Source organism: Aythya ferina (genome assembly GCF_964211825.1).
Source record: "Aythya ferina genome assembly, chromosome: 3".
NCBI lineage: Eukaryota > Metazoa > Chordata > Aves > Anseriformes > Anatidae > Aythya > Aythya ferina.
The window spans coordinates 84,995,221-85,017,825 of record NC_140298.1 but is presented as its reverse complement, the minus strand read 5'-3'; the positions used below and the strand labels follow the sequence as shown (position 1 = coordinate 85,017,825).

Here is a 22,605-nt window from a genome sequence, read left to right as displayed (position 1 = left end):
GCAACTGAATACGTGATTTCTTTTTCCCCCCATTAAACTGCTAATCTCAAGCTGGGTTTTTCCACATGTCCAAACAACATGATGTGTATCTAAGCATGCATTCTCGCAATGCACTTTTTAATGTTTCTTTTTATTTTTTTAAAAAGGTACCAAGTGACCCAGAATTTGGGGGATAGGATTCTACTCGAGTTCTGCCAATAAAGTTCAAGTTTTATCAACTTTAAGCAGCTTCCATGCACGCTAAGGGGGAGAGAAGATTTGACTTCCAATTATTTTAAATATTTGCCAACATGCAAGATATAATTCTTACTTTACAAAGTGTAGCAAAGGATATAGTTGAACACGTACTAGAATACTTTTCGGTATGCTCTCTTGGAGCTGGATCACATTAAGAGTATCAGTTTATCCAATCTGGCTTACAGCAATAAAGACAGAGCAAACAACCAATTTAAACACAAAACAAGGAATGACACGGATTTACAAGTCAGCTGCCCACATCCCGCGGCAAATAGAAAGAAGCCACCCTTTGATCACAGTGGGGTAAGCTACCCTGAATTTACAAAAGGGTAAGAATCTCCACACCAGACATTACCTTGGAGTAGCGGGTGTGCTGTAAATCTGCTGTCTAACTTGCTTTGCAGTTATTTGCTCCTTTAGCCATTCCAGAGTAACACAGCCAGCCAACATTTTGGCTTGGTTAAATGCAGTGGCATCTGTCCAAGAAAGAAGGATAGACCATGTTCCCTCTTCCCCATGCCACATTAAATAAACAGAGTTATACAAATGCAAAAAAAAGCATCATTACAAAGGCTGGAAGAATCACGAGACGCAACAGATAGGAAAATTAATGGTCACATGCATTAATGTCCAGCAGAGACATTCTCTAACAATCTTATATTCTGCCATAAAATCCACGTTCATGGATATTACCGACGAAACACTCTTGCAGTTGAATCAACTCCAACATTAGGAATTATTTCCCAGTAGAACAGATCATAACCAACCTTTTTCCCTACGACCTGCTTTTTCAGGTTTAGATAGTTTCCATTACAGTGACAAGAGACAAACCCAAGACACAAAAGATGTTTATAATGTGCAAAACAGGTCACAACAGGTGAATGGGTATTTGAGATGCAAAAACTTAGATGTGCCACACACTTTAATATCTATACCTAGAGCTCCACGTACATTCTTCCTGCAGTAATGGTATCACTTGCTAAGGATGAACTTGCATCGAGCAATGAATGTTTCTGACCAGAGCTGGGAAGAATGCATTTCCACAGCAACAACGCAGCTCTTACAGTGATGAGCACGGACCCTGGGAGCTCAGGACATGGTTTTTAATTCAACCCATCTTTCTCATTGCATCCTCAGCAACTGAAAAACTTCTCTTAGTAAGATCACATTCCCCTTTCATATAACTCTTTTTATATTTTCTTCACAAAAGGAGTAAGATGAAAAGCTGTCTAAAAGAGACTTCTGCTTTGTGTAGCAGTTATGACTGAAAAATGATTAGCAGAATTGCTTCGTCAATTAGGTTGAGAAGAGCCAAGAATATTTTGGGACTAGAGTTTCAGCAGCTCATCTCTGATATTCACATTAAAATGGTAGCCTATTAGCAATACTTTGCCTGCAAGTGTCTAAACAAATAGGGTATTGATGGGCATCAAGTAGTAGCAGCATTTTCAGCATTTTGTTTGCTGTATTTTATACTGTATTACTAAATTCTCTCTCCCCCAGTAAAGTGACTGTCCCGTCAGTATGACTACCCATACACACTGCACTTCTAAACAGAATTACACGTTGTTTTCTCCCCACCATAATGTCATCTGACAATTTTCAGCATCAGCACTACAGGTTTAATGCAGGTCACAGACAACAAGCAACAGGCCTACGGTAATTGCTTGCTTCACACAACGTATTGTTTCATACTTATAAAATCTTAAAATGTCATCTTCACTTAGCCATACTAGAAATACCACTCCAAAATTTAAGTTTATTTAAGTTTACATTAAATTAGAATATTGATGATTTGACCAAAAAATACCTGAAAAAAAAAGTTCCTTTTACTCCCACAGGAAATTATTTTTTCTGCTAAATTCTTATTAACAGATATGTATATTAGAGGACTCCATATTTCAGAAATCAGTTATTTAATGCTCAATATTCTTTTCAGCAGATGAAGAGGTAGGTATATTTCCACACAAGGAAAAAAAAAACAAAAAAAAAAAAACAACCGAAAAACTGTAACAGACACTAAATTAAATCAAGTAATGTCTGAAAAGTCAAACACTGTTCTGACAGCACATAAACATGATGTGTCTGAAGATGCTTTCCAAGGAAGACAAGAAAAGTTGCACATTCTGATTAGATAATACATCATAATTTGAAATTTAATAATTTTCTGGAAAGAAAACACAAGTATCCAAATGCTACTTCCTCTCTCCCTCCCTCCCCCAAAGAAACGTGGGTGCCAATAAAACTGGTTGTGTCAATGATTGTTTTGACTTTTGGACTGCTAAACATGGAATTAACTGCAATTCTTCCTTACTTTCACCAACACCAGCAGTCTACAAGTTTACACAGAGACCATGTGTGTGATAATTACATAATTACAATAGAAATTCAACTTTTTGTTCTTAAAACAATCTTCATAAATAATGAAAATATCTGTGTTCTAGCTCTTCAGTAACCTAAGGTTAATTGGTACAGATAGTGTTTTTTTTTCTTCCTTTTATAAACCAAACTGTAGGTTCCTCACTGCCAACAACGGTTAAGGCCTGGATCGAGTTACTCTCCTTTTGCTTTTCCCTTTTTCTGCTTTTTTCCATTTTCCACCACTGGATTATTTTCCACTTTGCTTACTCCGTTTGCAACAGCACCATTTGCTATTTTGCCATTCTTTACAGGTTCCTTGGGCAGCTTATATGTCCGATAGTAGAAGTTACCAAACAGGAAAATGAAGGTGACAGCATAGAAAATTACACCCCAGTGCATCCATTTAGGGAAAGGACAATCAATATAAATAGACAAGGCTGTGTGGCCAATAGTCACATGGAACTGCACCTGAAAGACAGAAAACACGCAATCAAAAAAAAGAGCTGGATGTATTTTGTGGGTCTGACTGCACTGATGTATACCAGGGTGTTAAGTTATGAAAACAGATGAATAGGATGGTGGGGGAAACTGTATTTGGCTGTCATAGCATGCATCCCCCAACACATGACCAGAAGCATCAACTTCATTGCACTATCTGGCACGAGTTCTCAGAATGAGAAAAATGAGAAGGCACGAAAAGATCTGGATTTTCTCTGTCTATTGAACTTTTTAAAATTCAGTCGAAACAATCCATAAAGCAGTATCAGTAAATGCACAAAATTCTTATCCATGCTGTGCAGTTTCTGAGACATGAAATAAATACTTCCATACTTCTACCTCCAGTTCTGTTTTACTAGCCCTAAAGTACATTTGAAAACTAAAAACTAAATAAATAGACAGAGACACTTTCAATTGCAACTACATTTTCCTGTATCAGGTTACTGCTGTACAAGAAAGCAGATCGCAAGCTTGTCTTTAAGCTACGGTGGCAATTTCATAGGATTCAGAATAGGATAGCCAGATGTAGTATTACTGCCTGGTAACTGACTGCTTCCATATGTGGGTGCAGAGGAATGGAGTCAATGCCAGCCTAAAGTTGAGCTGAAGTCATCTTTAGCACTTTTCCAGTGTAGTAATAATTTTTACTATGTCACTAAATAACAGTGATTGTTTTGTGAAAATACAAATCTTTTAAAACTTACAAATGCCGCTGTGCAGTAATAAGAATTTAAGAACTTTTCCCACAACAATGGTTGTATAATTAGGCAATTATTTTAACTGCTTAATTACATTTAAGAATATACCAATTTTAACTTGAGCTGTGAGCATCAGGCAACTAAGAACTTTTGAAAAGGACAACGTCTGCTCCAAAGCTCTGAAGAAAGAAATCTACTTAGAGATAATAATTTCTGAGATAAATGGAGAAATTTCACTTACCAATTGCAATATGGTCAAGTATCGTTTCCACCACAGGTATTTCTGAAATTTAGGGCCACAGGCAGCTAATCCGTAATACATGTACATAATGACATGAATAAATGCATTCATCTGAGCTCCAAAAAAAGCTGTCCAGAAACAAAAGAAAGATTTTCATGTACTTTTGAAAAAAAAAGAAAAGAAAAATATCTATTCTAGTATTTGTGTGATAGCAAACACAGGGCATGTCTGGCTTCCATCCTTGAAATATTCAATTGTAGAGCATAGACCCGATAGCTGACATGTACTGACACAAACAGCTGTCCGTGCAATTAGTGTGTCACGACTTTCATGGAACTTCTTATGCAATAGCTTTTCATAAAATTTTGTTGAACAGACGTAAATCACACGGATTACACATTACTTATTATAGTATAAGTATGATGCTCCCTTTGCTAAGGGAGTATTTGACAGCACAAAGTATAAAGCAGTTTCAGGTTCTGAACTTAAATCTGTTAAGCCATAATTAGATGTGTAAGGTTCACAACTCAGCAAGAAATCAAGAAACTCACGTGGCAGTCTGAGTAAAGAGGCCAGAAAATAATACAAAGCAATACTTCACTTATGGCTGTAAGATGTTTAAGGGCATTGCAAAATGAGTTTGTCTCAATAGCTCATCTTTAGTTTCTTTATTCATGACTTACAATATCCAGCATTCTTAAATCAATGTATAGCACTTTTACCAGAACGATCGATGCTGGAAACAAAGGCATTTGTTCCCTTCGCATTAAGATCTCTTTGCTCTGTCAAGATTAGCAACCATTTAACAGGAATAAACTATATCCTTTTAAGCTTTTCCTTTTACTACAGAGAGGATCAAAATGGTGGTGACGTATATAACTTTAGGACAAGGCAGACATTAGCTGCTGAAATCATACGGCTCTGATTTCCATGTGGTTAACTATGTGTAGACCTTGTTAGTTAATTTATGATGGATCTTCCTGTGAAAACAATATGCCACCTACTAGTATGAGACATCTATGTTAACTGAGAACATAAAACTCACATACATTAAGTATCAGTGTGGTTTGACAAAAAAAAAATTGTTCTTCACATTATTTTCAGTGCTGTGAGCCTACAAAACACGTTACAAACAGAACAGGGTCTTCTTTTTTTTTTTTTTGAGAGAGATAAACAGGGCAAAAGGTACACTGCAGGAAAGGGAGGATGTAGCAAGAACAATGGAATAAAGTTCTTTGATGTTGGTCTTAGAAATGAAACGGGAAAAAATAGACTTATAATGAATTAGAGACTGGTGTCATTAATAAGTTTTAAAAGTTAATTGACAGATTTATTGGCTCACCTTCAAGGGAAGGTTTCAGAGTTTTATATAAGCCTTTTTAGACAAAAAAAAAAAAATAAAGCAAACTCCAAACTCAGATATAATGCCAAAATAATGTCTCTGTTAACTTTATTACATTTGCACACAGATTGTTGCCCATAATTAGATTTTGCAGTTCTCTGTATCTGCAAAAGCTAAAGTTAAGCAAGACACATTCATCTGTTTCATACAGAACAAGGATAATTTTGAAGACAGAACTTCAGGCTTGCAATTGATGCCCATGAGGAAAAAAAAAGTTTTGCAATTCATTAGAATATGGGCCCTGGTATCTATCTTTTCCTCCCCCACAGTTCTCACAGACGAAGATCATACACGTTAAATCCACTGCACTGCTTCAGTGCTATTTAAACAACTTTCTGTATAACAATGTTAAGTCTAACAAAACTTTTTTCCATTGATCCTAAATAATTATAATAATTGTCCCTTACGTCCACTCAGAAGGGTATGGGAGGAAGGGAACTCACCTTGTCCACCTGCAACCCACTTAATCCCAATCCACCACAAAGTGAACATGGTGAAATGGTGATAGACATGAAGGAAACTAATTTGGTTAAATTTCTTCCTCAGGATGAAGAATACTGTATCCAAGTATTCAATTCCTTTGGAGACATAATACCACCATAAAGCAGCAGCTATCTGTAATTAAAGAAGAAAAAAAGGTTTTAGTGATTCTAATTTAAATGGAATAAAATTATCTCCATCTAGCTGCTGCAAGAGAACATCTCTGCCTTCCCCAAATCCTAGTAAATGTTGAGATGGAGTCAACCATCTGACGGTATTAGAGTAACAACAAAACAATACTTCATTCACCTACTCTGAATGTAGTGGAAGTAGTATTCTGAGGATGCTGCTCACAAATTGCTGCTATAAAAGAGCTAACAGAACTAAAAGCTTTATTATCTCTGAGCAGTTTACTCATTATGCATAAGGAATTTGTGTCTTCATTCTGTGTCAAAGCTTTGTGGCAGCAGACTACCACAGGGCTTCCCACACTAATGAAGCAACACTTTGATGTGGTCAGAACAACGAGGCAGAAACGTTACCATAAAATGAAAATGCAAAGGCTGAAACGTTACATAAAATTCATTCGCTATCACAGGCACATTGGTAGGAAGATAACAAATCAGTCTATAAGCAAGGCAAGGTAAAGACTTCACATCTGTTAGGGCAATATTCAGCCTGGAGAAGAGAAGGCTCCAGAGAGACCTCATTGTGGCCTTTTGGTACTTAACGAACACCTGCAGGAAAGATGGGGAAGGACTCAATCAGGGAGTGTAGTAACAGAACACCAGGTAACGGATTTAAGCTAAAAGATGGTGGGTTTAGATTAGATATAAGGAAGAAATACTCTGAGGGTGGTGAGGCACTGGCACAGGCTGCCCAGAGAAGCTGTGGGTGCCCCATCCCTGGAGGTGTTCAAGGCCAGGCTGGATGGGGCTTTGGGCAACCTGGTCTGGTGGGAGGTGTCCCTGCCCATGGCAGGGGGGTTGGAAATGGGTGATCTTTAAGGTCCCTTCCAACCCAGGCAATTCTGTGATTCCATGAATATTCCCTGCAGCTTCTTCCAGTCTACCCAGTCTCCTTCTCTGGAAACCAGCACTACCCCAGTGGCTATGCTCCAGTCAGGGAACAGAAGAAGCGAGATCAAGGGAGCCAGACAAGCTGCAGATATAACCCACCTATCCAACAAAGCAGTGCCACACACCCAAACATTTTTCCCTAATCCACCAATTAGGGTAGATCTTGCCCAAGATGCAGCGTGAACAAGGCTTCCTGCTGAAACCGGAGCATTGCTGTACCAGGTTAAGCCCAGAAGCTCTGTGCAGCAATTTGCTAATGCCGTGCTTTGGGGATATGCTGTTAGTGGGGATTCCCTTCCCGATCCCAAAGCACAGCAGTGAGTGCAGTTGCTGGCAATGTAAGTCAACTAGCTTGTTATGCAGGGTGGGACCAGGACATATCCCAGGCGGTGACTCACACGTAGAATAAATAAAAATAAAAGGCAGGAGGAATGAAAGCAGCACCACCAGCAAGGAAAGCAGGCAATGTCACAACACATTCCTATTTGTAAGCTGTTCACTTCATCTTCTTCAGACTCATCTGAAGGCAAATCAGACTTTCTTACCTTAACATTATGTGAAGTAACTCTACCACCCCCATGGTCCCCGGGGAAGACAGAAGAGAAAAATGAAGAGAGCAGCAGCTTCCCTTCCCAAATACCCATGTCCTGTGAGATTTATGGGTATGGGTGAGCGAGAGGAAGGGGCATCAGGAGACCAGGCAGTACAGAGCAATGCTACAGCCCTGCGTGGAGTTTCCCTCCGTATCTCCAAAACAGCTGGAAAGGAACACGTCTCTCCTTGGACGAAGCTTGTCACAGCCCTAACTGGACGGGTGGAAGTTTTAAAAAGGGATTACAGTAGAAGAAATAAATAAATAAAGAAATAAATAAATAGAACCAGAAGCACAGGAGCAGAAGAGTGCTGCAGCTCTGCATTGCAGACTCTGCGGTTTCCCAAAGGGACTGCACAGCTTACCGATGCCAAACCGCAGCCTCCTGTGTACCCATTACTCAATAGACATAACGTAGCCTACTTCGGATCTCAGGAAGAAGAGGCTGATGTTGTCAGTTTTATATTAAAAAATAAATGTATCTTGAATATCTGCCAAAGTTGGAGAGGTGTCTGACGAAAGAGAAGGGACCCCCACGGACCTCGGAGCTCGCAGCCACGTGGTGCGAGCCGCAGGAGCTGTGGGTGCAGAAGTTACCCAACATCCAGCACTGCTCTGCTCCTGGGAGAGGGAGCCCTGCGCCTAACACCCACACCAAGGCTTCGTCTCACGCCCATGGATTAGCATAACAGCTCGGCATCTTGCAGAGATCTTTGCTAAAGCTGCATCTTTTGAATAAATTAAGATAAGCATCTCTTCATCTCATCAGTTGACAGCAGCGACTTTGGACCGTGCCCATAAAATGACAAGCCAGCTACAACGCTCAGGTTCTCCGGAGACCCCCTGCCTGCCGAGAAACTTGCAAAGGATCAATAGGTCTGCTACAAGCAAACTGCCAGAAGAGCTCTAACCAAGCTGCTGTGTAGTTTGTTAAAGGAACAGTGGAATAACAAGCTGTATTTCCAAATTTACGGTACGACAGAGCAACACCCAAGTGGAGAAAAACCCAACAGAACACTTAGATTTCATGCCCAGGATGCCACAGGTTCACTGTACACTTCTGGGAAGTCATTCAATGCACTTTATTCCTCCTCTTTTGAGTTCTACCTGCCTTGCAGAAAGAAACAATTAGAGCCCAGGGATCAAAATCAACTGAAGTTTTGATCAAAATGCTTCCCATCACTTAAGAATAAAAATAGCCTCCATTTTCTTTTGTTTTCTTTTTTTTCCCTTTCAGGATTATACCTGCCAATTTTTGTGTTTGTATAGATTTTTGGCCTAAAAGCTCTTTTGCCTTCCTCCTTCCTATCTTGAAGTTTTACTGCCTGTCACTCTCACAACTGATGGACTTCAGGTACTGAACTACCTCAGAGCTCCCAATGACTTATGCAGGCATTTTGATCATTAGCTTACAGATGCAGAAAAAACTGAAGCAGATATTACGTCCTTTGCCCCAAGCCATGCATGCAGTCAGTGATGGGGCAGAAAGAAAGCAGAACAATACACAAACTTCCCCATTAAAGCATCAGAAGTTACGACCTAACCCGTGGTCTCTCTTTGGACACAGCATGAAAGAAAGATGCAGCTTAAAAGAAAATATGCATTAAAACAGGTGAATTCCTGAAACGAATAATTCTGGTCATGGCCATCCCATTTCTGGCAGTTTTCATGTCCATCAGCCTAAGTCTGTTAAAGCACCAGATGGCACAGAAAGATTACATTACAGCCTAGGATTAAGGGGGTCAACAAGAGGTCCAATCCCATGACCTCTGCCTGCTGCAGGGTTTTTAAGCAGAGAGCTGTTTTAACACGGGGCTCTGTTCCTGCACCCTCCTTCCTCCTTTGAGGTTGGAGATGGTTATCCATCAAGGAGTTTGAAGAGACAGGTGATTTTTAGCAGTTAACAATAACATGAAGACTTGTTAGTTTATTTTTAAAGAACTCACTTTCCCCCTCCCACTTCACTTACAGAATTTTGTTTATAGGAAATGACGTTTGTTTTATTAAGTCAAGTTCCCTTTTCATAGAAATTTGTTAATTTTCATAGAAAGTTGTTATTGTTTCACTTGAGGAAACTATTCAAGCTATAGACATGCATATAAACAATGCAAGTAAAAGCAGAGCATAATTACAACCACAGCTCAGCTTAGCAATTACAACTGGTACGCTTAAAACTAGGAACTAGTTCACCCCAACTCCTAATTCTCAGCTCTCCAGAAATGCTAATCAAATAGATGAACCTCGTTCTGGGAAACAAGAACACACAGACACAAGCAGATGTGAAAGTGACTATTTACAGATGCTAACATGTCTTAATTTAGACAACAGTGGGAAAGTGTTCACCCTAAATACTGGAGCTTCCAAAGGAGCACTCCAAAGCATGGATTTAAACCTCACCTTTGCACCTATATTATTTTGGCTCTCTAGCTATAAACTTAAATTTTCCTCCAAAATGCAGCTCCAGTTCCTTCAAAATCCCTTGTTGGGGATTTTTCCCATTTTCCTTCTTCTCTAGTATGAAGACTTATTTTATTTTTTTTAAATAGTCAATTACAGAACAAACTCCTCGATGTCCTGCCAGCAGCCAGTCAGGCTACCTACTACACCCAGAAGGTAAGCCCATCTGAAAGGAGCAAGGTCTTTTTGCAATTGCGGAATCTAATTTCTATCACTTGCCTGCTCCAGTTGTCCATTGCCTGTTGAAAGGGACACCTGGGTGGGATTAACAGGTGTAGGTAGGCTCAAAACCCTATGTAGGAGGACCGAACTTCACACTGTGTATTTATTAACCGTCGGTGAATGCCAGAAGCTTGATAGAGTTGAAAACATACAGCTGAACTCCTGGAAGGATGTCCCCTTTAGAATCAGCACAACAAGGCGGCCGCCTCCGACTCAAGAGATCTGAGAGCTGCAGATTGCTGGGGTTGCACTATACAAGGGCAGTGCCACCACGTGCCCAGTCTTACACTGCTCCCTTGAAATCATTTGGCTAAGGTCCTGAGACAAGATCTGGGTTGGAGAGGAAAGACTTCCTGCCACCCAGGATAGCCATGCCTTTGCTATGGGACCATTCACCACATCTTCGTACTGCCTTCAGGAAAAGAGGATGGCTTCTTGCCCCTCATTTTGAGCAGGAAAAGATACAAATGGAGGTCATGCCAAGACTTCTACATTTCCATTCAGATCACCGTATGTGATTAGTTTTTACAATTTTCAGTATTTGCTACAGCTTTCCAACCCCTGCAATGAAACTATGTATGAAGCTGCTGCTCTCCAGATCATTCTCTACAATGCTTTCTGGGCTCAGTGCTGTTTACAATTTTCTTTATCTGACTAATACAGGGCTCATTTACTCACTCTCTACTAAATAAAGTGACTGCGTATGTAAGTAAGCCTGTTATTTCAGCATTCCCCTTCTGAGAAACCCTGCTGCCAATAAGTACTAGACATTTAGTATCTGTCTCTATTAAAAGGGTATTCAGGGATGCGATACAAGGTTTATCAATTGTAAACTTGAAACTGCAGGAAGTTGTCCACCCTTTGATATTTGAAAATTACTTTTGCAGGTTTATATTAAGAAAAAAAAAAACATTGCAAAAGGTATCTTGATTTTTTGTTTGCTGACAATGTATGACAAGCAACACAACCATACCATCTAAATGCAAAGCATGATACACTGTAAAGCAGACCCGAAACTTATCCTAGACTCCTCAAAGTACACTTGTAGTTCTCCTATTTTCCTGAAGTGAGAATTTACTTAGCGCTACCAGATAATAATCAAGATATGGGTCTTGATTGACAACGTACTAAACAATTACTGCAACACTCGAGAGAACTCAATTTTCCCTGCTTTCCCAGCTCTATCAGTTGCAAATTGAGTGTTACAAGGCAGAACTTTAGAAATAAAGATTATTCAGATCCATAAGTTTGCAAAATCTTAAAAAGCCGGGAAGCACAAAGAACATATATGGATTGAACAACCTATTTTTTCCAGTAAAAAAAAAATACAAAAAACCCCACAACCTATCAAGCATTGTTATACTTTAATAATTTTTGTTTTTAAAAAAATCGTTAACAGAAGTATTCTTGTGAATGACACAGTAGGTGCACAGTACTGGCAAAGAAGAAAGAAAAGTGACTACCACTGGGTCAATAAAAACCTACAGAGCTGTTCAGCAGTATCAGCCATCACACAGAAGTTGTAAAAATCAAACCTGCTCTTCTCACTACCACCCCTGACACTTGCACAGGCGTTTGAGTACCTGTGAACAGCCCCTTTGTTGAGAAGTATTTTTCAAAACCCATTATTAACATTTGATGTATTTAGACCATAACATGCTTTCATTGCATTTTCAGGAACGTGTCCTAATCTGTCGAGGATGAAACTTGCAAGGACAGCTGCAAGATTCTCAAGTGTCAGCTCTGCTGGAAGATAAGGTTTAGCACATGAGCTAGTCAACGGCATTACAGAAGTTAACAAGCATCTGCACTTTGATTTTAACTTGAATGCTTTCCAAAAAACACACATTTGAAATCCAAGCTTCTGCAATGAAGTATACTGATAATACATTTGCCAGGAGCCAGCAAGAGTTCATGAAGCCAAACGAGTAAAGGATACAAGAAGTTGCCTCACCAGTGTGAATGAAGTGCAGCTTCAGGACCTGCTGACAAATCTTGCTGGCTTTGATCTAGAACTACACCTTCACTGCGGTTATGCTCTATCATAAACGGCAGCACAGGCTTGCAATCTAAGTATGTGTATAAAGCTTATCCTGGATCATACTGCCATGGATGAAGTCAAGGATGGTATCTTCAAGACTCTCCTCATTTGTAGCAGTCAAATGAAAGTTAGTGCAGATACGCTGATGCGCCGTGATTAACTCTGCTATGTGCAAAGCAGTCAAGCCTGAAGCGGTCAGAGAGAATATAACGGGATGCTGTCACGGCAGACAGCACAGCTTTGGGAACACTGTTTTCAGACAAGACTTTAAACATCACGTAGTGTTACATATTACATCCACACATACACAAAAAAAAAAAAAAAAAAAAAAAAAAGATAAATACTCACCCTAACTTCATATACATTATCTGAATAATCCACAGTCTGGCAGACATAGCTGTATCCTCGAGCTCGTGATGACAAAAACAGCTGAAAATATTAAAGTCACACGTGAGGGGAAAGGTACTATATAAACTTCTTGTTCAAAGCAGTTATCAGCAAGTTTCTTGCTACTTCAAACTTACCTGAACAGAAATACTTAAGTGTCCTTATTAGTCCTGAGAGTACTACTGAAGAAAGCCAATATTTAGTTTTATCAGCCTGTTAACACAGTGCCTGTTTTCTTGTATATTAAAGAGAGTACTCATTTTTCCTTGCATACCTTTGACCAGATAATTAGAGCCCTGTACAAATTAGTAAGATTTCCAACATGACCTTAAGCTATTCAAACATGAATCCTCCCTTAGAGGGCTCTAGATTCAGAGGCAGAAAATACCTAATTGCTTTCACTATGAATGACGGAGATGCAAAAGCCATGATGGATTAGAATAGAAAGAATTCACTCCAATAGACAGGGATTAGATAATTTGGATCTACTGTTCTTAGAACAATGTATCTATCAAAATCCAGAAAGGAAAAAAAAAATAAAACCAGAAAAGCTGAACAAACAATGCTGAGCACCCACAAAACATACTGAGAGACACTGCATGAAGAGAAGAGCCCCAGTTTGTGCCAACAGGAATGGCCTAAAGCACACCACGTGCTCCCGTAGGGACGCTCCAAACAAGGCGTGGTGCAAAAACCTGAATAGGAGAAGATAAACTTGACATTTAAGCAAGCTCCCATTGGAAAAAAGAACACATGCCTACAGCTGTACAAGGTTCAAGTAATACTTTTAATCTTGACGTTCATAAATGTTGTGATCCAAGATTGTTTAAAGCCAGGTAACCCACCCTGTTAAGGATCAAAAAGATAGCAGTGGAGCAGGCATAACTCGAAAACTGGTAACTGTAAAACTAAAGAAGGGTGACACAAGAAGATTTCCAAAATAAACATGGGCAGCCACTGTCTATTCTTATCCTTAACCTGACTTCCATCTCATTTTGACTGAACTTGAAACTAACACGGAAACTAATAGGTTTCTGCTGCAGTCTACTGGGTAATTTCACCAAGGATTTTGCTTGGCAAAGACAATAAATTGACTTCAGGCTGAAGCTACTCCGTCAAAATGAAGAAATACAAGATTTTGTGGCAAAACAGGGGTTATAGGCATCTAGGACTTCTGCAGGTTCTGAGAGAAGTTTGTTCCTAATCTGAAGTTGAGTCCAGTATGTGAGCATCTTGGGCTAAACAACCTGGCAATGCTTTATGCATCTTCTTGTTGTTGTTTTTTAAGTTTTAATGCATGTTATCGAAGATGACCGATGCAGTTTGCAATCAGGATGAATATTTAAATATCATGTAAATTTAAAACAAGCTCTATGGATCTTATCAAAAGCATTTCAAGTCCAAATTCTGTTCTCAGCAATACCTGGAAATTCTAGCCATGCACAAAAACCAAACAGGGTATCATTTTACTCATACCAACCATATTACTCATGGGAATTACAACAGTGGCACACGGGTACTGTAAACCTCGTACAGACTGAAGTAGCTTTTCCCTGGCTTAAAGATAACAAATGAACAGTTTCATCAGTCTTGAGAAGAAAAGGAGACAAGTCAATTTCTATTATAAGTGTCATATCAGTGGTCTGGCTCAAAATCCATTGGATAGGATACCAGGAAATTAGAACCTGCCTGTACCTAAAATTAGGAGCTTTCAGACTATCAGCAGCAAACACATTCAAACCCACATTTTTTTTTTTAATATATATATATATTTATTTATTTTAAATGAGAACTCAGTAGTTTGGAAATGCTATGCAAATGCATGTATTATCCAACAGAGGTATGCACACAAACTGACCACAAGCCTGGTGTAACTCAGCTTATGGATAATGCATACTGATTTAAATTAAAACAAACAAACAAACAAACAAAAAAGACAAAATGGCAAAACCAGTGCAAACTCTTTTCAGAGGAGTTTCAATTTTAATCTGCCAAGATTTTATCCATTTCCATAATTATCCTTGGGTGTAGGCATTAAATTGTTTTATCTCTCGCATTTTATTCATTAGTTGCTTAGTGCAAGGAGACAACTTAGAGAAAATGATGATTAAGGTGTGGTAGCTAGGATTAGTTTTACTGAACCGTGTCTTAAAAACAGTGTGAAACCAGTTAGTGATTTTATTACAGCTCTGGAAAGGGTCAATATACGGAAGATTTCCACTTTCCCAGCAAAATACAGCAGAACTGAGTCTAAGAAAAGAGTTTTGAGATGCTGTAATTTAAACTGCATTATCTGTTTGCTTACTCCTGGAAACGGATCTTGCAAATTCATGATCTGAGGCCATCCAGGAAGAAGACCTTAAACCCATGTGAGTAAAGTCACAGTAACATAAACTACTCCTTATGATCAGCTACATTTTGAACAACTTTCCTGGAATAATGGTTTCCAAACTGTTAACGTAATCCCACTTCACTTCTGCTGAAGCAAAGTTTCCATTGCATTGTTACTAACCACTTCTGCTATACAGAAAATCTAACAAAAGGAAAAATGCAGCACACTGAACTTTATTAGAAGTAACGTATTCAGAACTCTGCAAACAAAATGTTAGAAGACTCAATACTTTTATTTTTATATAAAGATACAATTCATTTTATTTTTATTCTATAAAATCTAATTTACAAACAAGATACTTTTCTTCAATACGATACACATCTGAGTTTTTAAAAGTGATGAACACATTCAAGAAACCAACTGAAAGTGTGATTTCTAATAAAAGTCTGACACCTTTTAAGATTATTAAATAGAACGGACAAAAAATAGTTATAAATGTTAAATCCCTATGGATTTCAGTTAGTCTCTCTGGTACTTATAGTAATATAAATCTAAAAAAATACTATGCTGGACTACAGTGAACAAGTTCTTTACATACACCCATCCAGTACCTTTATTCACAAACACATTGTACCTAACTAAATAATAACTAAAGAAATATTCATGTCAGAGACAAATCCAGTTTCAAAAATCTGGGCCAAATCTTCTTCAACAGACACCATAAACACACAAGATTATTTTTCCCTTGCAATCTAAAGGCACGCAGACTGTAATAGGAATTCCCTCCTGTGAGAGTGCATACACACCTCTTTGAAAATGAAGAAGTTGAGTAGAACCATTCCAAAGTTGTAAACAACCAACAGGAAACGTAACTGGAAGGGCTCTCTTGTCTTCATCCATTTGGGGCCCAGCCAAACAGTGAGGAGATAAATAGTGCTTATAGTCAGTGTTGGAAATGGAGACTGCATCAAGGGCCAGTCATCAACACGCTTGTCTGGGGAGGGTGAAGCAAACAGAAGGAGTCAGAAGTCTGAACAAAATAAATTTCATCATCATTTTAGGCACTCCATTTGTTAAATATTATTTTCTCCCAGAATAGCTGCATCAGCTATTCATATCAGCTACATAAAAACACAACATGCTCATTCTTTCTAAGAAGTTAAGGAAAAATAATTAAAAAGAAAAAAAAAATCACATTACCTCCCAGAGAGATTCACTATGTCAAGCAAGCTCTACTGTCCAATTCTACAATCCAAAACAACAAAAAAACTGAATCAAGTGAGCCCACACTCAGCCCAACCCAGTCATACCCCCAAAAAACATTTTGCTTGCAACGGTCAGAGACTGCAGCAGCAACATAACCAAATATTCAACACCACTACAAATGGAAGAAACAGATTTGGCAAAATACTGATAAAATTAAAAGCTTTTGTTAATTTAAAACTAGGCATTAAAAAGCCTCCAATAGTTTTATACCAGCTGTATGATGCCAAACACCTATGCTATTTGATGTATGTCAGTATGATGTGTTTCAGACAAAACAGTAGCGACGTTAATGAAAAACTATGAGATAAAACAATTCAGAGGGATGGTCCCAGCATCTTTTTTTTTTTTTTTTTTTTTTTTAAAGACAGTCTTCTCAAGTCACTCATTGGATCTAGAGTTACACATACTCTAGAGCCCAGAATTTGCTGTATTAAGTCCTGGATCTATAACAAGAAAGCACTCCTTGCCTGAGGAACAAGTGACGCATAGTATTAGATGATGGTTCTGCTACACTGGAAGGATGGAAGACTATAGTAATGTTTCCTTACTCAGTGTATCATTCTGCCCATGGTATGAAGGCTTTATCTATTGCTATAACTTGAGATTAAAGTAGCTATTCCATAACTAGCAAGCCTGCAGCCCCCAGGTCAGTGCAGCAGGAGGGCAGGAGGTGCTCCAGGCAGGCAGCAGCAGTTCCCCTGCAGCCTGTGGAGAGGCCCCTGGTGGAGCAGGCTGTCCCCCTGCAGCCCATGGGTCCCACATGGAGCAGATCTCCACGCTGCAGCCCCCCCATGGGTGGAGGAGCCCCTGGTGGAGCAGGTGGATGTGGCCTGGAGGAGGCTGCGGCCTATGGAGAGCCCCCGCAGGAGCAGGCCCCAGGCCGGAGCTGCAGCCCGTGGAGAGGAGCCCACGCAGGAGCAGGGGTCTGGGGGGAGCTGCAGCCCACCCGTGGGGGCCCCGTGCTGGAGCAGTTTGCTCCTGGGAGATGGACCCCGTGGGACGGAGCCGTGTGGGAGCAGTGCTTGAGGAGCTGCTGCCTGTGGGCAGCCCCCACAGGCTCAGTTGGGGAAGGACGGCATCCATGGGAGGGACCCCACGGGGAGCAGGGGCATGAGGTGATCCATGAAGTTTGCCATGAGGTAAGCACAGAACAGCACTGCCCTTCCTCCTTCCCTACCTCTTTCTCATTGCCCTGTTTGCTGTTAAGACTGTGAATTTAGAACCTTATTTTAGGAGCAGATTTCACGAGACCTCCCGTATTTCTAATAAATCTCACATCCTGCGTTCTACAGAAAGACAGCCTGCCTGACACTGACTCATCTTGCTTCCTGTTTATTTTACAATACTTAACCTGCAAACAAGATGCCATCAGGCCTAAGAAGAAGTGGAAAAGAAATAAAAAACAGTCTAGCTGCTTCCATTATGACTTAATAGCATAAGCAAAAAAACAAGAGAGAGGCCGTGCCCTCCTCACGTGTGGAAACCTGGCTGTGGAAACGCAGGCAGTGAAACAGAACTGAAGGAAATGAGAAAAGTCACCTTTTACTCTTCAGCAGGTCCCCGAGACGGATACTTCCATTACAATATAACACACTGTGCATAAAACATGAGGACAACTGCTGTACAGCACAGCACAGAGTACTGAGCCACAGAAGAGCTGCCCCATTTTCCAGAGCTCATGGACTACTACATACAGAAATGGAAATCGCACTGCTGCACCGCAATTAGCGCACAGCCCTCTCCCTTATGCTTCTGTTTCCACTTGCTTGGCCAATCGCTCAACAAATCTGAACTTAAAAATAACAGGTAGCACCACTTAAAAAGACAAAAGCAAAGGAAGAGATCCTTGTCTTCCACTCGGTGTAAAACAGTGGGCAGAGATTCATCTCTGCCAAGCAAGAACAAAGGCGTCACTTCTTAATTAAGAGGCAGCTCTGGCAAAAGCCAACACATGACATGCTTTAATCAGACCTGCATCTCATTTCAGACACTGCAGTGCACAAGGTGTTAAGGGCAAGGAAAGCAAGAGGACTGGTTGCCTTCCTGGCCTCTTTGCACTGCGTAAGCAATATGAAAAGGTAGGGACACAGTCGTGAACCCGGCTTCTATTTTCTAGCCTAGTGCTTTGTGGGGTCCTGACTGCTAAATCAACAATACTAGAGATGTGAAACTGGAAGGAGATTTAAATTCTACCCAAGAGATTAATATTAACATCCACTGCTGAAAACAGGAAAGCGTGACCTATTTCAGATGTCTTTGTGTGTCAGGAGACTAAGATTTCACTTATAGGTGAAAGGACAGAGAAGGGAACAATTATTTATTTATTTATTTATTTATTTATTTATTTTAAATGAAAACTCTCTTGCAAATGGGCTTCTCCTGGTGCTTCATCAGAACTGTCAGCAGTTATTTCACCTGTTTTCCTGGAGAATGCCAAAAGAAGTATTTAGTTCTCTCTCTCACCATCAGAACAGCTGACGCTACACTTCTGTACCTGTGTGGTAGTCTCAGGCTGTTCCCTTCCCTCTGTGCAGGGTTTCTGGCCCGTGACCCACTACAGCTCAGACACTAGCCTCCTCAATGTACCTGCATGAAACGCACAGCTCACTGATATGGGCTGCACACCTCCCTGCCCAGGGAATCCACCTGACTGGCGTTTTGGTGACTAATAACTAGTAGGGATAATTATAACATTTTGAACATGAAACACCCGTATGACTACTGTAGGCTTGAGCATTCCCTCTGAATTCAGTTCTGGAGTGTAACCTGATCAATCAAAACAGAAGCATCACATTTATGTTAAGGGCATTTAGGAGACCCTGCATCTGATTACCTTCCACTAATACTGTGAAATCAGAAAACACGGAAGTATTCATCCTAGAGGCTGCGAGATTTGGGAAAAAAAATGCACACACACACACACACACAAATCATTTATTATGAGATCCTGCCTGGACAATACAAAGTAACTTGCTAAGTTTTAGATCAGTTTGGTACATCATTCCTGTTGCACAGAGGGTATTACAAAAATGACTTACTGTCAGCTACGGGGTAAGCCTGCAGTTCCACACAGAAAACACACGGTTACACGTGCACCCTTGTTCCAATTTGCTTTTCAGGGAAGTGAGCAACTCTTTCAAACCAAGACAAATTAAGGCAACCAATTAAGTGACAAGCCCTCCAAGCCACTCAAAAGAATAACTAAAAACAAACAAACAAATAAACAAACAAAAAAAAAACAACGCACAAACAAAAAAAAAACCTTGTTTTCACAAAAACAGTGGAATTTTGTGTACTATTATTCACTGGTGCTGATGGCCACAAATGGTTTCTGCAAATGACAAGAGAACTGCGACAGCTTAAGGGGACGTGTAAGTGTATTAAGCCCTGCATTATTTTATATACCATCAGTGCATCGTTATCTGAAAAACAAAATAAGCATGAAATAAAAAGGCCATCTCCCCGAATTAAAAGTATCCCTCCAATGCGTTGAAGCAAAACGCCCAGTGCCTTCACCTGATTAGAATTGACAGAGAGTGCCTGAATCTTGCAGGGGATTAATGCGTTTGTCTTTCAAAGCCTAAGACCCAGATTCTAATTCGCTCACAAAATGATTGTTGTCATGGCACAGCCTGCAGTACAGGGCTGTTTTGGAAGGTGGCACACGTTTTGGACCACACATGTAAAGCAGCACCCAATTGTAAGGCAAATTCAAGGTAAATTAAGGTGTCTTTCAGTGGCAGAGTCCCAGCAGGAACACGTTATGTAAGGCAAGAACATGAAATCTTTGCACACACAAGATCTGCCTGTCATTTTGTGTATCTACATTTTTGAGTCTCACATTGCAAAGCCAGACAAGAAGCAGAAGAACATATAAATTTGAAATTGCCCTGAGGCACCTAATCTTGCAGGATTTAATTTTTTAATTATGTGGGGCAATTAATGGGAAATATATACAAGAAGTGCTCCAATTTCTTCCTCCGGTGCAAGGGCAAGAGTAGAACGAGTAAAAAGGAATAAATATCCTTGGTAACGTCCAAAGAGGACACAATGAAGCCCTGTTAAAATATGGAAGGCAAAAAGATGATGATCTTCAATACGTAAGACTGCACTGATAGTGATCTAGAATGAAAATCATTAGAAACTTCTTTGAAGCTCACTGTGTTTTTATATGCAAATGCTTCTGGTATAGGTGATTCAGCATTTCCATGCCAATAGGCAGGAGTTTAGATGGTTACATTCTCGGTTTATTACTGAGCCTACAATCTTTTTTTTTTTTTTTCTTTTATCAAGAAGTAAATTTTAAAAAATGAGCAAAAAAATGCATCAGACATTCATCGGAAGAAATCCTGAACTGGTGCAATGATGACTACCTGTGCATTTAATATCAGCTTCAAAAGAAATTAACTGAAATACACGAATTTGAAATTCCATGCATTCACATTTGATTTACAAAAATAATTTAAAAAAATCCATGCAAGATTTCAGCTGAACAACACACACACTCGTTAGCTATAAGGTCGCTACTCACTAATTTATCTGGAGAGCCTTTCAAAGTTATTAATAGCTATTGATACTATTCTCAGCGCAAAGACACTTAGAGTGCCAATCCAGCACACCCATCTGTCCAATTACATTTGTCAGGACACTGCAGAAGTGACGGTGACTGCTTAAAAGTGGTTCTCAGCAGTGAGAGTTCTCCGCAGAGCTGTTTATTTTAAACAAGCGGCCCCCCCGAAGCCCAGTCGCAACTTTGAGATTTCCTTAAAAAAGCAGGATTTAAATTCTGCAGTGTAAGGAAGGCAAACCAGCAGTATCTAATTACTGTCCTACAAACTACACCATTTTATTAATCAAGCTATTTCGCTTCTCTTGAAGGAGCACTACAATTGAGAGGTAACACAAAACGAAGACATGCATCATGTAAGAAAACACGTGAGAAACAACTCTGTGCATCTTGTAACAGAACATTTACAGAGCTTTTCTATTTCTTCACCGTATTTTAGTCTTCTGCCCCGTTTTTTCCTTCTGGTTAGCAGTTAATATCCCATACAGCTTATTTCTCTATTTGTGGGACTGAGCCAGGATGTGTAGCACAAATGCAAAAAATTACAAGCGAATAGAACTTCACTGCAGCTCTCCAGCCACTGCAGACTAGGTCAGCTGAAACTCAAGTAAGCACCTATGTGGTTAGGCCCTAAGCTTTTAAATTAAATGGAGCAAGGTGTCTGAATCACTTAGCAGTACGTTCACCGCTACTGGCTGTAGAGATTCCAAGAGGAGGAGGAGGAAAACAAAAAACAACAAAACCAAACCCACACACCCCAGTCTGCCACAAACCAAACCCTCAGAGCATACAGATATAACCTTGCAGGTCTTTTCCAACCTTACTGATTCTATATGATACAGGGAACAGCCGAAGCTGCAGATGTGAGCTTTAAAATGGCACACAGCTAGGGCTGCAGGCTCTCAGAGAAGTACCCGAATCTAATACCAACAGAACTAAAAGTCTCCTCTTAATTTATTACAGCTTTAATAGAGCGTCTGCGTGGCTTGAAATGAATTATTCTTTTAAAAGTTCTCCAGCACCTGAATTAACTTGCCTGTTTTAATACTGATTATTCATTGCACGTATTGCACTCCAGTCCCCAGCCTTCTTTACGGGAAATGCCACGATAAAGGACTGAAGCCAGTGCCCAAACAGGACTCCTGCAGCCTGTCTGAATCAGCAAGCAGTCTGAACAGGCTCTGAGGAGGAACAGAGCAGGCAAGCAGAAGGACTGGGACATGAGGAGCGTCCAGTCCCTGCTTATTTCTCACCCTTTATCTCACCCATCACACTTGGCAATGCCTGCAGTTTTGGGGCACTACAGGTATTCCTAAGGAGGCTGGCAGCATCAAAGACACCTGTGCTTGACACAGCAACCTAGTACAATCCACAGGACAGAGGCCAATAGCCCTCCCTTAACTTACTTGTGTTTTAGCCAAGTTATCTCCCTCAGAAGAGTTTCTCGTCACCACCCAGTAAGTATTTCCAGAAGCAGTGAATCCAGCAGGACACTAATGCTGTAAAATGTTAATTACACCCACTGCATAAATTTGCTCCCTGAGTCCGAAGGCATCGGAATTAAACATTAAGCAGCCAGTTAATCACACTTTTCTCTGGTAGGCTGATGACTCACCTGTTATCATTTCCCCCCTCTCCCCCTCATTTGGGTGCTTTTAAGCAGCTGTCACTCACTGGTTTTGTTCACTTCGAGGTATATCTTGCAATCCTTTCACCATTTTCATCTCCAGATCGCCTCCAAACAT

The 22,605-nt window shown here is 40.1% G+C and overlaps 1 protein-coding gene across 1 annotated transcript in view; it reads right to left on the bottom strand.

Moving 5' to 3' along the window:
* Nucleotides 1-2,375: 2,375 nt before the first annotated feature.
* The window catches only part of ELOVL4 (ELOVL fatty acid elongase 4), a 29,095-nt gene continuing 8,865 nt past the window's right edge, over nucleotides 2,376-22,605 (bottom strand). The window contains exons 2-6 of the mRNA XM_084513888.1: nucleotides 15,834-16,021; nucleotides 12,657-12,737; nucleotides 5,881-6,052; nucleotides 4,036-4,163; nucleotides 2,376-3,066 (exon numbers count right to left, since the gene is read on the bottom strand). Of these exons, the coding sequence (XP_084370014.1) occupies nucleotides 2,791-3,066; nucleotides 4,036-4,163; nucleotides 5,881-6,052; nucleotides 12,657-12,737; nucleotides 15,834-16,021 (845 nt within the window). The 3' untranslated portion in view covers nucleotides 2,376-2,790. The remainder of the gene's footprint in view (nucleotides 3,067-4,035; nucleotides 4,164-5,880; nucleotides 6,053-12,656; nucleotides 12,738-15,833; nucleotides 16,022-22,605) is intronic.